At 34.4% G+C, this 14,282-nt stretch overlaps 1 protein-coding gene across 6 annotated transcripts in view; it reads left to right on the top strand.

Annotated features, from left to right (window-relative positions):
* Nucleotides 1-14,282, top strand: part of RAVER2 (ribonucleoprotein, PTB binding 2) — a 77,457-nt gene that overhangs the window by 41,029 nt on the left and 22,146 nt on the right. For all 6 annotated transcript variants that reach the window (XM_033113412.1, XM_033113410.1, XM_033113409.1 and 3 more), the window contains exons 9-11: nucleotides 1,042-1,310; nucleotides 6,813-6,924; nucleotides 8,216-8,352. In XM_033113412.1, the coding sequence (XP_032969303.1) occupies nucleotides 1,042-1,310; nucleotides 6,813-6,924; nucleotides 8,216-8,352 (518 nt within the window). The remainder of the gene's footprint in view (nucleotides 1-1,041; nucleotides 1,311-6,812; nucleotides 6,925-8,215; nucleotides 8,353-14,282) is intronic.

Genomic DNA, 14,282 nt, shown 5'->3' on the forward strand with positions numbered 1-14,282 from the left:
TTTCATATGCCTGAAAGCTTATGCAAATGTTTATTATTTGTGCCGGATTAAATAACAAGCCATGTTTAAATAATAAACTTTTCATGTGCTGCATTAAGAACCCTGAAAATTCAAAGTGTCCAAATAAATATATCGCCGAAAGATAGAACTAAAGTATCCATCTCTATAAAGTACTAAAAATAATTTAAGAAATTCGTTTAGTTAATTTGTAAAATGTAAATTTTGCTTAAAGTAATTATCAAAATTAGCTCTTTTCATTCAATTTTGACTTACAGAATTTTTTGAAGTGCAGTGGCTCAGAATTTTCCAATTAAAACTTTCATTTCTTCCTAAGTTTCTTGTTATTTCCTATCAATAAATGTAAAACTTTCGTGTGTTAAATTTGGTGCTTATCTATTCATAAATACTGGTTTTTTAAACCAATGGTGTGCTGATGTTTAAAAATCAGCTCTCTAGGTTAAAAAGTCTTGATTTGTAGAATTTGTAGATTTCTACGTATAAACACTCCAACCACGGTCAATATCAGGTTACCAATGTGAAGACATTGAACTCGAGAGCTGGGAAGAGATATGAGCTCATGCTGACCAAATTTGTTGTTGGATTTAATATAATTTATCAATTTTTAAGTGTCAGAGAGTTTTTTAAACTGAAGACTATTCGTTCAGATATAGAAGCAGGCAAATTACAATGACTGGGCATTTTTTTAAAAGGGCACTGATGTAACTCAAATGCCAAAAAGTACATAAAGTTTGCTCTCAACTTCTAAAATATACAATGAAAACCTAGAATTAAAAAATGTAATGTCCTTGAGATTATTCTGGAAGTTGTGGAAAATACGAAAAGCATGATTACTATAGGTTTTTTGTTCCATACAGGAACCCGCTAATTTACAACTTTTAACCTCACTTTTTGAATTTAACTGCTCTCTAATAGGTAAAAAAGATAGGTTTCTCTGTATTTTTCCTGTAACAACAAAATCAAAAGGACTCTTGTGAGTAAGTCTTGTCTAACCAAGTTTTTTGCATTTGTGGTTTGCTACAGCATCTAATCTGATTCCAACTCAAACAACTATAACAGCTGGAATGGGCATGTTACCATTCTTTCCAAATCAGCACATTACTGGGCAAGCTGGGCCAGGTCACGGGAACACTCAGGAGAAACAGCCAGCCTCTGTGGGAATGGCAGAAGGAAATTTCTCAGGGTCACAGGCTTATCTTCAGAGCTTTCCAAGCCTTACCACTGGAGGTTTGCTGACAGGACACCATAAGCAACAGCAAAGTCAGCCAAAAGGCACGGAGATAAGTTCAGGGGTAAGAAAACTGTGTGTGTGCGTGCATGCATGCACACACATAGAAACATATACATGTGGGTGTAGGTGTGTGTATATATATTTACATACACACACACTAATGTGTGTACTACATTTATATATACATACTATAGGGAATATATATATATACATACACATATATATATAAAATTATATCTTAAATGAAAGTATTCTAATTCTAGAATATTCTGATTTTTGGTTATTTTACAGGTGGTATAATTTATGAAGTATCATAAAGCAATCTTAATTATTTTTAAATTTCAAAGGAAGGTAATAATATAAAGTATATAAATATGGATCACAAACTAGATAATTGCTATAATATGTCAGTGACAATGCTGACTTTTTCATAGTGTACATTTCTCAAAATAACAGAGAATATTGTACCCTTTAAAAGAACCTTGTTACTATAAACAAACAAAAATCCATGTTTTGATAAGTTATGCCATCTGATGTTTGGGACTATGCTTAATTACTTGCCAGTTTGTAAATAAAATAATTTTAATTTGTGTAAAATGCATTTTTTAAGTGTTATACAATAATTTAAAAACAAGTTTTTTATTATAAATATATTTTTTTAAAAGTTTGATATATGCGTATTTTTCAAGATAATTGATATTAAAATAAAATATGAATACTAATTTAAGTTCAAAATTTTGTAGTTTGGAAAAGCTTAGGAGTGTCGTTAATACATACCTAATTAAATAATGTTTCTTATAAAGCTTTCTAAGTAAATAATAATGCTATTCTTTAAAATTGCTCAGTTTTTCTATTTTAAATGTATATTCTGTAGCTAATTAAGGTACTTTAATATTTAAAGGGAGAACCAATTTTATTTTATGTGAAAGATGTCAAGATCAGTTAGTTAAACTCTGGCCTGTCCAAAAGACTGTAATCTCCATTTTAATTCTGGAAGTTTTTACCCAGTTATTTTAATGGGTCAGAAACCACTGACATTTGTAAATGTTATAATTGGTAAGTAGAATAAAGTACATTTAATTTTTATTTTATTTGTACTCTAAAATACCCTTTGATTTGTAAGTGGTAAAAAACTCAGGCTGGCCGGCCCGGTGGCTCAGGCGGTTAGAGCTCCATGCTCCTAACTCCGAAGGCTGCCGGTTCGATTCCCACATGGGCCAGTGGGCTCTCAACCACAAGGTTGCCAGTTCCATTCCTCAAGTCCCGCAAGGGATGGTGGGCTCCGCCCCCTGCAACTAAGATTGAACGCAGCACCTTGAGCTGAGCTGCAGCTGAGCTCCTGGATGGCTCAGTTGGTTGGAGTGCATCCTCTCAACCACAAGGTTGCCGGTTCAACTCCCACAAGGGATGGTGGGCTGTGCCCCCTGCAACTAGCAACGGCAACTGGACCTGGAGCTGAGCTGCGCCCTCCACAACTAAGACTGAAAGGACAACAACTTGAAGCTGAACGGCACCCTCCACAACTAAGATTGAAAGGACAACAACTTGACTTGGAAAACAGGCCTGGAAGTATACACTGTTCCCCAATAAAGTCCCAATAAAATCTTAAAAAAAAAAACAAAAAACAAAACTCAGGCTATAAGCAGCATATGAGGAAAAATATACATAGTTGGCTGTGTTGAAGTGTCAAAATAATACGGAATTTGTAAGAGGTTTTGTGTCACTTTGTCAAAGCAGGAAGTATGGATAGAATGCCCTACGATTAAACAGTGGGAAACCTAAGGCAGTTCTTCATAAAATGAATTTAAAAAATTTATCTGCAGTATTAATTGCTTAGGTTATTAATGGAAATTAAACAAATAGAGCTCATGTATGAATACTCTATCTTTTTGCACAGAATCTTTAATTCATATTAAATGAAAGTACCAGGGCCTCTAGAGAAACTGGATATGAGGTGATTCACATAATGGGTAAATAGAGTCTATCCACAAGGAGACAGCCAAAGTCGTGCAGGGTCTGGGAAACAAGTCTTGTGAAGAATTGAGGCAAATGTACATATGCAGCTTGGAAAGGGATGACCAGCTGGATATACATTAAAAAAAAATATTCACAGACTAGACACATGGTATTTTGTGTTTCTCCAGTGGGCAGAACTAGTTCAATAAGTATGACATCCAGTAAAGCAGATTTAGGCTTAACAAGACAAAGAACAATTGAAGCTTTCCAACAAAAAGAGGTTTGACTGTTTCACAGAGATGTGAATGTCGTATCACTGAAAGCAATTAAGCAGACCCTAGGTGAGCCTCTGTAGAGATTGTTGTAGAAGTGATTCCTCTTTCTATAATAGGAGGTTGGACAAGGCAACCTCAAGGTATGTTTTCCAAATATGTAGCAAGATTTTTATCTATTTATCTATTCGAAAGAAATGTGTTTCAAAGGTGTGTTTTTTCCATAAATTTTATTGGGGGGACAGTGTGTTTCTCCAGGACCCATCAGCTCCAAGTCATTGTCCTACAATCTAGTTGTGGAGGGTGCAGCTCACTGGCCCATGTGCGAGTCAAACCAGCAACCCTGTTGTTCAGAGCTCGCGCTGTAACCAATGAGTCATCTGGTAGCCCTGTAGCAAGATTTTGAACTTTGTTAAATCAGTATAACTTAGCATTAGAGTTTTAGACCTGCATATTTTTTCTTTTTAACTTTTTTGTTGAAGTATAATTGATGTACAACATTATATTAGTTTCAGGTTTACAATGTAATGATTTGATATGTATGTATATTGCAGAATGATCATAATAAGTCTAGTTAATGTCTGTCACCATACATAATTACAGAATAATTTTTTCCTTTGATGAAAACTTTTAATATCTACTCTCTTAGCAACTTTCAAATATGCAATACAGTATTATTAATTATAGTCACCAGGCTGTATATTACCTCCCTGTGACTTATTTATTTCATAACTAGAAGTTTGTATCTTTTGTCGCCTTCCATCCATTTTGCCCACCTCTCCCTCAGCCCCCACTTCTGGCAACTGCCAATCTGTTCTCCGTATCTATGAGCTTGTCTTTTGTTTTTTAGATTCCACATATAAGTGAGATCATACAGTATTTATCTTTCTCTGTCTGACTTATTTTACTTACCCTCAAGGTCCACGCATATTGTTTAAAGTGGCAAGATTTTCCTTTTTTATTATGGCTGAGTAATACTCCACTCTGTGTGTGTGTGTGTGTATGTATGTGGGTGTGGGTGGGTGTATGTGTGTACATACCATTTTCTTTATTCATCCATTGATGGACACTTAGATTGGTTCCATGTCTTGGTGATTGTATATAATGTTGCAGTGAACATGGGATGCATATGTCTATTTTGAGTTAGTGTTTTTATTTTCTTCAGATAAATATTTCACAAGTGGAATTGCTGGAACATATGGTAGTTTTATTTTTAAAAATTTTAATTGGGTTATTTGGGTGTTTTTGCTATTGAGTTGTATGTGTATGAGTTGCTTATACATGATTTGCAAATATTTTCTCCCATTTAGTAGATTGCCTTTTCATTTTGTTAATGGTTTCCTTTGTGGTAAAGAAGCTCTTTAGTTTGATATAGTCCTCCTTGTTTATTTTTGCTTTTGTTGCCTGTGTTTTTGATGTCATACCCAAACAATAATTTGCCAAGCCCAGTTTGGCCTGCTAGTGTTTTCCCCTGTATTTTCTTATGGGAGTTTTATGGTTTCAGGTCTTATATTTAAGTCTTTAAATATAATTTGACTGAGGTTTTGTGTATTGTATAAGATCAGGGTCCAGTCTCATCCTTTTGCTTGTGGAAATCCAATTTTCTCAGCACCATTTATTAAAGAGACTGTCCTTTCCCCATTGTGTATTCTTTGCACCCTTGTTAAAATTTTTTGACCACATATTCACGGGTTCTATTCTGTTCCATAAATTAATGTGTCTTTTTTTATGCCAATACCATACTGTTTTGATTACTATAGCTTTGTGCTAAAGTTTGAAATAAGTGGAATGCCTTCATGTTTTTTCTTTCTTAAGAGTCCCCTGGTCCCTTGGGGTCTTTTGTCGTTCCATACAAATTTTAGCATTATTTTTCTATTACTGTGAAAAGTGCCATTGAAATTTTGACTGGAATTGTATTGAATTTGGTAGATTGCTTTGCGTAATATGGACATTTTAACAGTATTTATTCTTCCAGGATATTATCCTGTTAATACAGGATATCTTTTCAGTTATTTGTGTCCTTTCCAATTTTTCATCAATATCTTATACTTTTCAGTATACAGATCTTTCACCTTCTTGCTTAAATTTATTCCTAAGCATTTTATTCTTTTGATGGCATTGTAAATGGGATTTTTTTCTTAAATTTTAAAAAAATAGTTAATTGTTAGTATATAGAAATGCAACTGATGCAAACAGAGACTATTTAATTTCTCTAGCTAGAACTTCCAATACTAAATTGAACAGAAGTAGTGAAGGCATCTTTGTGTTGTTCTTGATCTTAGAGGGGAAGGTTTCGGTCTTTCACCATTGCATATAATATTGGCTTTTTACTACATGACTTTTGTTATGTTAAGGTAGTTTCCTTCTATTCCTAGTTTGTTGAAATTTAATCATGAAAGTGTGTTGGATTTTTGTCAAATGCTTTTTCTGCATCACTTGAGATGATCATGTATTTTTTTCCTCCATTCTGTTAATGTGATATATTACATTGAATTATTTTTATATGTTGAATCATCCTTGCATTCTAGGATTAAATCCCAGTTGGTTATGGTGTATAACCCTGTTAATCTGCCCAATTTGGCTTGCTAGTGTTTTGTTGATGGTTTTGCATCAGTATTGATAAGGGGATATTGGTCTGTAGTTTTCTTTCTTGTAGTGTCTGTCTGGCTTCAGTACTAGGACAATGCTGGTGTCATAGAAGGAGTTAGAAAGTATTCCCTCTTTTTCAATTTTGTGGAAGAGTGTGAGGAGGGTTGGTGTTGCACTGAAGCCATTTGGTCCATAGCTTTTTTTGTTGTTGTTGTTGTTGTTGTTGGGAGACTCTGTATTTATTTATTTTTTAGATTTTACAAATGATTCTCATTCATAGCTAGATAATCACTAATACAGCAGAATTCTGGGCAATATAACTGTTAAAGAAAGTGTTTGGCACCCGGCTCTAACATTTACTAAATGTATCTTTTTAAAAATGTTTATACCAGTATTTCTGGAAATAAGGAATGGAACTTGGTTTTTCATGTGAAAATGAAGTCTCTCCTGGTTCAAATGAGAAGGTTGTATAAGAAGGCCTTTAATCGTCTTTCAGTTCTAAAGTTCTATGGTTCTAGAATAGTTTTTTTTTTTTAAACTAATTGAAAAAAATAATAGCAGGTGGAATACGGTAATTTTAACCAATATCCAGAAACGTTTGATAACTATGTCTCCAAACATTATTTTCCACAAATTTTTTATCACACTAGACTAGATTTATTGAAGAATAAGTATTTCTCTACTCTTCTGCATTTTTATTTTCTTGTATCTTATTAAGCACCCACTCTTTTGTTTTTGGTCAATAGGCTGCCTCTAAGAATCAGACTTCACTCTTGGGAGAACCACCAAAAGAAATTCGGCTCAGTAAAAATCCATACTTGAATTTGGCAAGTGTGTTGCCCAGTGTGTGCTTGTCGTGTAAGTGAGAATTCAGTATTAATATTTTGGAGTTTTATTGAATAGTTTCCATAATAGAATGGGTTTTATTTTAATTTTTAACTTGAAACAAATAATGCCTATTGCCCGACTAAAGCCTAAATTATGACCCCATAATTTGAAAGAATTTAAATTGAAAGAATAACTAAAATGAAGACACATAAAATGCATTATTCTATTTAAGGAAAACATCTTTTACACTATTTTAAGAATATAATGTATTGAATTATTATTGAGTCGTGGTTGAAAATAAATGGGCAAAGGAATTATTTGGCAATAATATAATTCTTTACATATAGAATCATTAAGATAGAGGTTTAAACTTCTAGTAATTTAATATATCTGGAGTATTTGCAAAATATACCACAAATATATGACCTACTAATAATTGGCAGAAGTAGGATTCTCACTTAACATTTTCGGAGGATCTCCTCAGACCTAACTGTTAATTCAAATATAATTTTAAGAGAAAATCATAAATGTGTGTGTGCATTAGGATATTTACTAGAACATTGGTTGTCATTAGTGAAAAACTGAAAAGTGCCTTAATGTTCATCAATAGGGGAATGATTAAATAAACAGTTCATCATAAAATTGAATACTATGCAACTTTTTTTTTTAATAATTAAGGGACAGCTACATGTACTAATATGAAATGATCTCTAAAGCAAATTAAATTTGAAAAAACTAATGTATGCATAAAATGATTCTATTTATATTTATTTAAAGATATATATTCCTACATGTACATATTTGAATGTGTAAATGCATGAAGTAAATTTGGGAAAACAAATCCTAAACTGTTGCCTCCGGGATAAAGAACAGGATTGAATTAAAAGAGATGAAAGATGAATTTTGTTTTTACCATGCATTCTGTGTATTTCATGAAGTATCCTCTTGAATCTAAATATTAATTTGTAATTTTTTTTTAAAGCCAGAAAAAATTCAAATGTGCTTCTGCTATACCTACTATATTTTCATCTGGTCTAAAAATTGATGGTTACAACTATTGCATTAACAAGAATGGTTAATTTACATTTTGTGTACCTTATTTTAGAGATTAGACATATATTTTAAATGTTTCCACCAAAATTATTCAGCCATAGGGCAATCTTTCATTTTCAGTTGTTTTAAATGACAATATCATATACATATTTGCAAATTAAAATTTGTGTTCTATTTCAAAATAGGCTGAATTACTGAGTTTTGTACTGTGGTTATAGTTTATACTAAAACAAACTAACTGAAATATATGTATTGATTTTGCCTTTAGCTCCTGCAAGTAAAACCACTCTACAGAAGACTGGAATTGCAAGCAACATTCTGGATGCAATCTCTCAGGGAAATGAATCACAACAGACATTGGAAAAGTGCATTGCTTATTCCCAACCTTTTGGTGATTATACACAGGTAAATGATTCTCAGGTTTTGATAATATACAGACAAATTGGTTCAACTATATATTGAGTTCACAGAATATGAAATTGTGATTCCTGTAATATTGGAAAGTAAAATTACACTGATCTACACAATATTTTTTGCTCACCACTTGGAATTTTAGGACACATTCAAGGATTGTGTTAAGTATCATTTTGCACTAGATGTTGACCTGTCATTGTTTACACCAGTGGTTGGCAAACTACAGACCAAATCCAGCCCACCACCTGTTTTGTAAATAAAGTTTTATTGGAATACAACCATGTTTATTCATTTACATACTGTCTTTGGTGCTGTTGTGCTGCAACAGTAGAGTTGAGTTATAGTAGAGACTATGTGGCCTGCAAGATTAAATATTTACAATCTGACTCTTTACAGAAAAGCTCTGCTGACTTATGATTTACACCAGTGTAGACCTGACTAAGAAACCCAAGGAAATGCCTCTGTCTTCACTACGGGTTATTGATGTAAAAACATGATCATAATTACAGGCACTATTATGCTATTAAATCAAATAGTCAATAGCACGGAAAGTATTATAGTCATAAGACAAACTGTGTCATTACTTATGTCAGTTTTGCTTTGCCTTTTGTCCTTCAGCTTACTCTTAGTGGCTTAAGGTGAGAGTACGTGTCATGTTAGCAGTATTTAATCATGAGAGTCTTATGGTTAGCAACTCTGTTTCTTTCTCATTTCTCAGAGCAGTGGGGTTTTCTCAGGTCTATCCTGTCTGTGGGAGCAGTGCCTCCACTTTGTTTTCCTCGGAGCAACTCTGTGTTTGTCTCAACTGTCTCCAATGAACTTAGAAAAGAAAATAAATGCAAATTCATTTAGAACAATTGGTGCCTAGTTATGCTTTTATAATAGGGTAGTAAATACACAGGTCAAATGGACTGTAGAAATGGTGCAGCTGGGTATTAGCAAAATATGTAATAGAGTCTCTTATTTACCTGTAGAAAGGATGGAGAAATAGGGGTTGGAAGATGATACAATTAGATGGCAACATACCTATATTTAAGGAACAGTAATCATGAATAGATACAACCTAGAAAGGATTTTTCTATATGTTTCATAAGATTCCATCTTGATTCCATTATTAGTTAACATTTTAAGTAATGACTCAGATAAGCATATTGATTGTATGGTGATTGTATTTACAGGTTATGAAAGCCAAGGAAATTATCAGAGATGAGTAAAATCATTAATGACTAATTTATAGTTGTGAAAATTAGAAACAACCTAAATTTCCAACAATTTCTAAGACTAAGTAAATAAATTATGTCATATTTATACTAGGAAATACAACACAAATGTTAAAAATCCTGTAAGATAACTTGTAAACACATGGCATATGTTTTATAATCTATTCTTACTTTTAAAAATTGATAAAGTCCTGTACCATTCTGACTGTTTTGTTTCTTTACAAGGAACAAAATTTACTCTTACAAACAGGAGGAAGCACAATATTTTTTTTAAAAAATTAGTTAAATGTATGACTTACATTTAAAAGCTATTTTTTTGTACTTAACCTTTTATTTCACTTTTGAAATTTGCCTTGCTTTTCTTATTAACAGTTTTGCTTATTGGATGACTGTGGTGTGGGGATACTCAGCCACAGAAAGATACTTTCCCACTTACACGTGGAGAAATCCTGAGATAAATATGCCTTTTGCCTTGCCAGCTATCACCTTGCCTCTCACTTGAGTTTTTGGGGAGAGGTGGATCCTCCCAGGAGTCAGCGTCCCCTGGGACAGTCCCTACTATTTCCTGATGCTGTGCACCAAGTGAAATTTCTTCTTTCTCTCTTGTGTTCTTTCATTCTTATAAAGTAAACTTAATTAAATGTTACCAGTGGAATAAAGTAACTAGTAAAAGGTGGTCATGATTTAGGAATTCCTTCTATTTCCACTGCTGACATGGAGGAATAGGTCTAAGGGATAGAAAGCAACAATTTTTGTTTGTTGTTAGCACTTGCTACATGCTTTGTAAGGTAAGCATTTAATCTTTCTAACAGTCCTATGAGATTTAAAGGACCATTCCATAATCCAATTGGAAAAGCATAAAGGGGTAAATAATCTTTCCAAGTTCATGTAGGTAGGAAACGATTTCTCTGATTGCAAAGTCCACATCATTTTCTTTATACCATGGAGAAGTTTCAGGCATGGAAGAAGTGTCTCATAGAAACTGTTTGTTTGGCTGTTTGTTTTGTATTTTGTATTTGAGGAGAGGGATATGTCAAGGTAGAGATGGATATAATAATCTCTAGTTCCAAAACAACTGTCACATTTAAAAATCCTAATTGGCATTCCAGTACTGGTGAAGTTGCTTGTCTCAGATTGTCCCTCCTGCAGATAACCATTATTCAATTGTATTAAATATGAAAGAAAAACAACTATTTGTAGGCCCTGGAGGATGACCAAAAGCAGGCAGAAGCTGAAGGGGAGTCAGACTTGGAAAAGAAGGAAACTGCACTGGATGAGATTTGTGCTTCTTTGGCTTTTTGCCTAACACTACCACTTAGTTTGTGCAGTCTTGCCAGTTGATGGAGTCAGAGGACAGAGTTCAGGGCTGTTAGCAAGGCTAAAATGTAAGGGGGGGTGGGTAGTCTTGGGAAAAGGGTCTTACATAAGAAGGAGCCTCAAAATCTCTGTAAACTCAAATATACTTGGCTGACATTTTTGTTTTGTTTTTTGTGTGTTTGTTTTTAGTTTCAGGTGTACAAAACAATGTAATAGTTAGATATTTATATCCCTCAAAAGTGATAATCCCTCTCCCCCAATCGACTACCCCTCTGACATCGTATATAGCTGTTACAATTCCATTGACTATTTCCTGTGCTGTACTCCACATCCTGTGTCTATATATATATATTAAATTATAGTTGACATTCAGTATTATTTAGCTTCAGCTTCAGATGTACTCCTGAACTATGTTTGTGTGAGGGAGAATCTGATGGAAAACAACAGATGGAAGGCTGAAAAACTGAAGAGATTCACCTCCTCCCTAGCACAGAGGAGACAGTTTGCAGTTTGAGTTCAGAAAAGTTAACTCCTTCTTAAACATCAAGTCTTCAGAGGAAGATCATGCAATCTGTATTCTCTACAATATATCATCCACAATCCATAATGTTCAGTAAACAAAAATTATTAGATAGTTGAAGAGACAAAAAAATGTGACTCACAGTTAAGAGGAAACACAATTAATAGAAACTGACCCCAGGGTATCCCAGATGTTGGTCTTAGTAGACAAGACTTAATTTCAAACAACTATTCAAGAACTTAAGAACTTAAAGGAAAATAAGGTCAAAATAAACAGGGAATTTCAGAAAGAAATATAAACTAAAGAAGTATAGAAACTCTAGAATTGAAACATATAGTACCTGAAAAAATACACTGCACGGGCTTAGCAAGAGATTGGAGAAAGCAGGAAAAGAAGTTTAATTAACACAGACAAAAGAACTAACTCAATCTGAAGAACAGAGAGCAAGAGGTTGAAAACTGAAAAACAGAGCCTCGGGGATCAGAGGGACAGTATCAGGCTGTCTAACGTAAGCGTAATTGGAGTCCCAGGAGGAGAGGAGAAAGATAAGTGGGGCATAAAACATTTGAAAAAATAATGGTAAAAAAAATCTCCCCAATTTGGTTTTAAAAAAATCTTCACAGATCTAACAGGCTCAGATACCTTTGCAAAGCAAAATAAATAAAAACAAAATTTTACCTAGGCACATCAGTTAACATGCTGAAAATCAAAGTTACGAAAAGATTATCTTGAAAGCAACCACATAAAAATAGCACATTATCTAGTGACGTTCTGGCCTGGATAATTCTGTTGAGGCGGGGCTGTCTTGTACATTGTAGGATGTTTAGCAGCATCTTTGTTCTCTACCGATTAGATTGCCTCCAACTGAGAACCACTGTGTTCAAACAATTGGATAACTTTTTTTTTCATTTCCATTTACAGTAGTAGCATGAAACATAGCAGCAAATTAGCAGAATATGTAAGAACTCTACAATACATTGCTGAGAGAAATTAATGAAGATGCCTGTGAATGATTGGAAGACTTGATATTGGTATGATACCAGTTCTCCCCAGATTGATCTATAGATTCAGTGCAATCCCAACCAATTTCTCAGCAATTTTTTCCTCTTAAGTAGAAACTGACAAGCTGATTTTTAAAAATTATATGAAAATTCAAAGGAACTACACTATCCAAAACAGTCTTGTAAAAAATAAAGGTGGAGGACTTCCTCTACATGAATTCAAGATTTACTATAAAGTCATAGCAATCAAGACTGCATAGTGTTGACATAATGATAGGCAAATATATCAGTAGAACAGAGCCCAAAAATAGACCCCTACTTAAGTGGTAAATTGATTTTTGACAAAAATACCAAAACAATCAATAGGTAAAGAATAGAAATGTTAGAGCAACTGATTATCCATATTGGAACACATGAACCCTGACTCTGGCCTCATACAGTACTCTAAAAGTCATTTGTGATATATCGTAGGCCTAAAGGGAAAATCCAAGCCATAGGTGACATCAGCAAAAGTGGCACAATATGAATCTCCAAAACTTTCCCTTCCATAGACATCAATGAAACTGGCAAAAATTATCATAATCGACGTTTAAAAAACTCTGGAAATTGACCACAGGCTCATGACAACCCGGGGAGCATTTATTTGAGAAAAATGGCAGAATGTTGGTAAGAATAGCTAGCTGGGTGGTCTTTTCACCTACCCTCTTCCTGTTTTGCTGTTTCTATTTCTAACAGCCCATACTCACTAGGATGTTGGCAGCCACCAGAGAGGGCAGGAAGGGGTCTCTCATTCCCAGAGAACTGGCATTATTTGACGTGTCTGCTGGTTCCGTGGAAGATACCAGTTGCAAAGCTGTTTTCATTTGACCTGACTCAGAGCTTACCCAATGTGGAAAGCTTTTAATCCAGGACAGTTTGTCGAAAACGTTTAGAGGAAATTGTTTAACTTTGTGGCTCTCTGAGGCAGTAAGTAGATAACATTTGGTGCGAAGAATAGGCTAACCAAAAAGCTTGATAGGAAAAGCTTGGTGATGAGGTGCTCACAGGGGCTTTGAAAAGCTGACATATTCCTGGGACGCTTACAAGACCGTGCACACTGTAGGACTGCACATGCTCAGGAAGGACCCTAGAAGACCGTAGCTGTCACTTTTAGAAGTGAAAGCTAAAGTAGAGTTGTCAGCTGCCTGGCTGTGTTGAAGGCATGGCCCAGCACACACACACACACACACACACACACACACACACACACAAAACCCCTCAGCAAAGTCTGGGAGCCTTGCTGGTTCCAGGTGTGTAAGGGAATCTCTCCGATCATCATCTGACCACTAACAGTCGAGTCTTCCCCACACAACAAAGAAAACAGACTTTATATAATTAGAAAAGTCACTAAACAAAGAGCAATAAATTTTGAAGAGAGAGTACAATCTGATATCCAGAGCTGCCACATATTTTAAATGGCCAGTTTCAACAAGAAATCATGAGACATGGAAAAAAAAAAGAACGTATGACCAATAAATGGGAAAAAGCAATTAAGAGAAACTGTCCTTAAGGAAGCCCACACATTGGACTTACTAGACAAAGATTTAAATCGCCTGTTTTAAATATGTTCAAAGAATGAAAGGAAACCACATCTAAGGAACTAAATGAAAATGTGAGAACAATGTCTCACCAATAGAAAATATCAATAAGGAGACCAAAATTATCTACAAGGACCAAATAGAAATTCTGGATTTGAAAAGTACGATAACTCAAATGAAAAATTCATTAGAGCACAGCAGCAGATTTGAACAGGCAGAAGAAAGAATCAACGTTTGGAAGATAGGTCAACTGAGACTATCCAGTCTGAAGAGTTCATGAAGAATG

Source organism: Rhinolophus ferrumequinum, chromosome 9 (assembly GCF_004115265.2).
Source record: "Rhinolophus ferrumequinum isolate MPI-CBG mRhiFer1 chromosome 9, mRhiFer1_v1.p, whole genome shotgun sequence".
NCBI classification, from domain to species: domain Eukaryota; kingdom Metazoa; phylum Chordata; class Mammalia; order Chiroptera; family Rhinolophidae; genus Rhinolophus; species Rhinolophus ferrumequinum.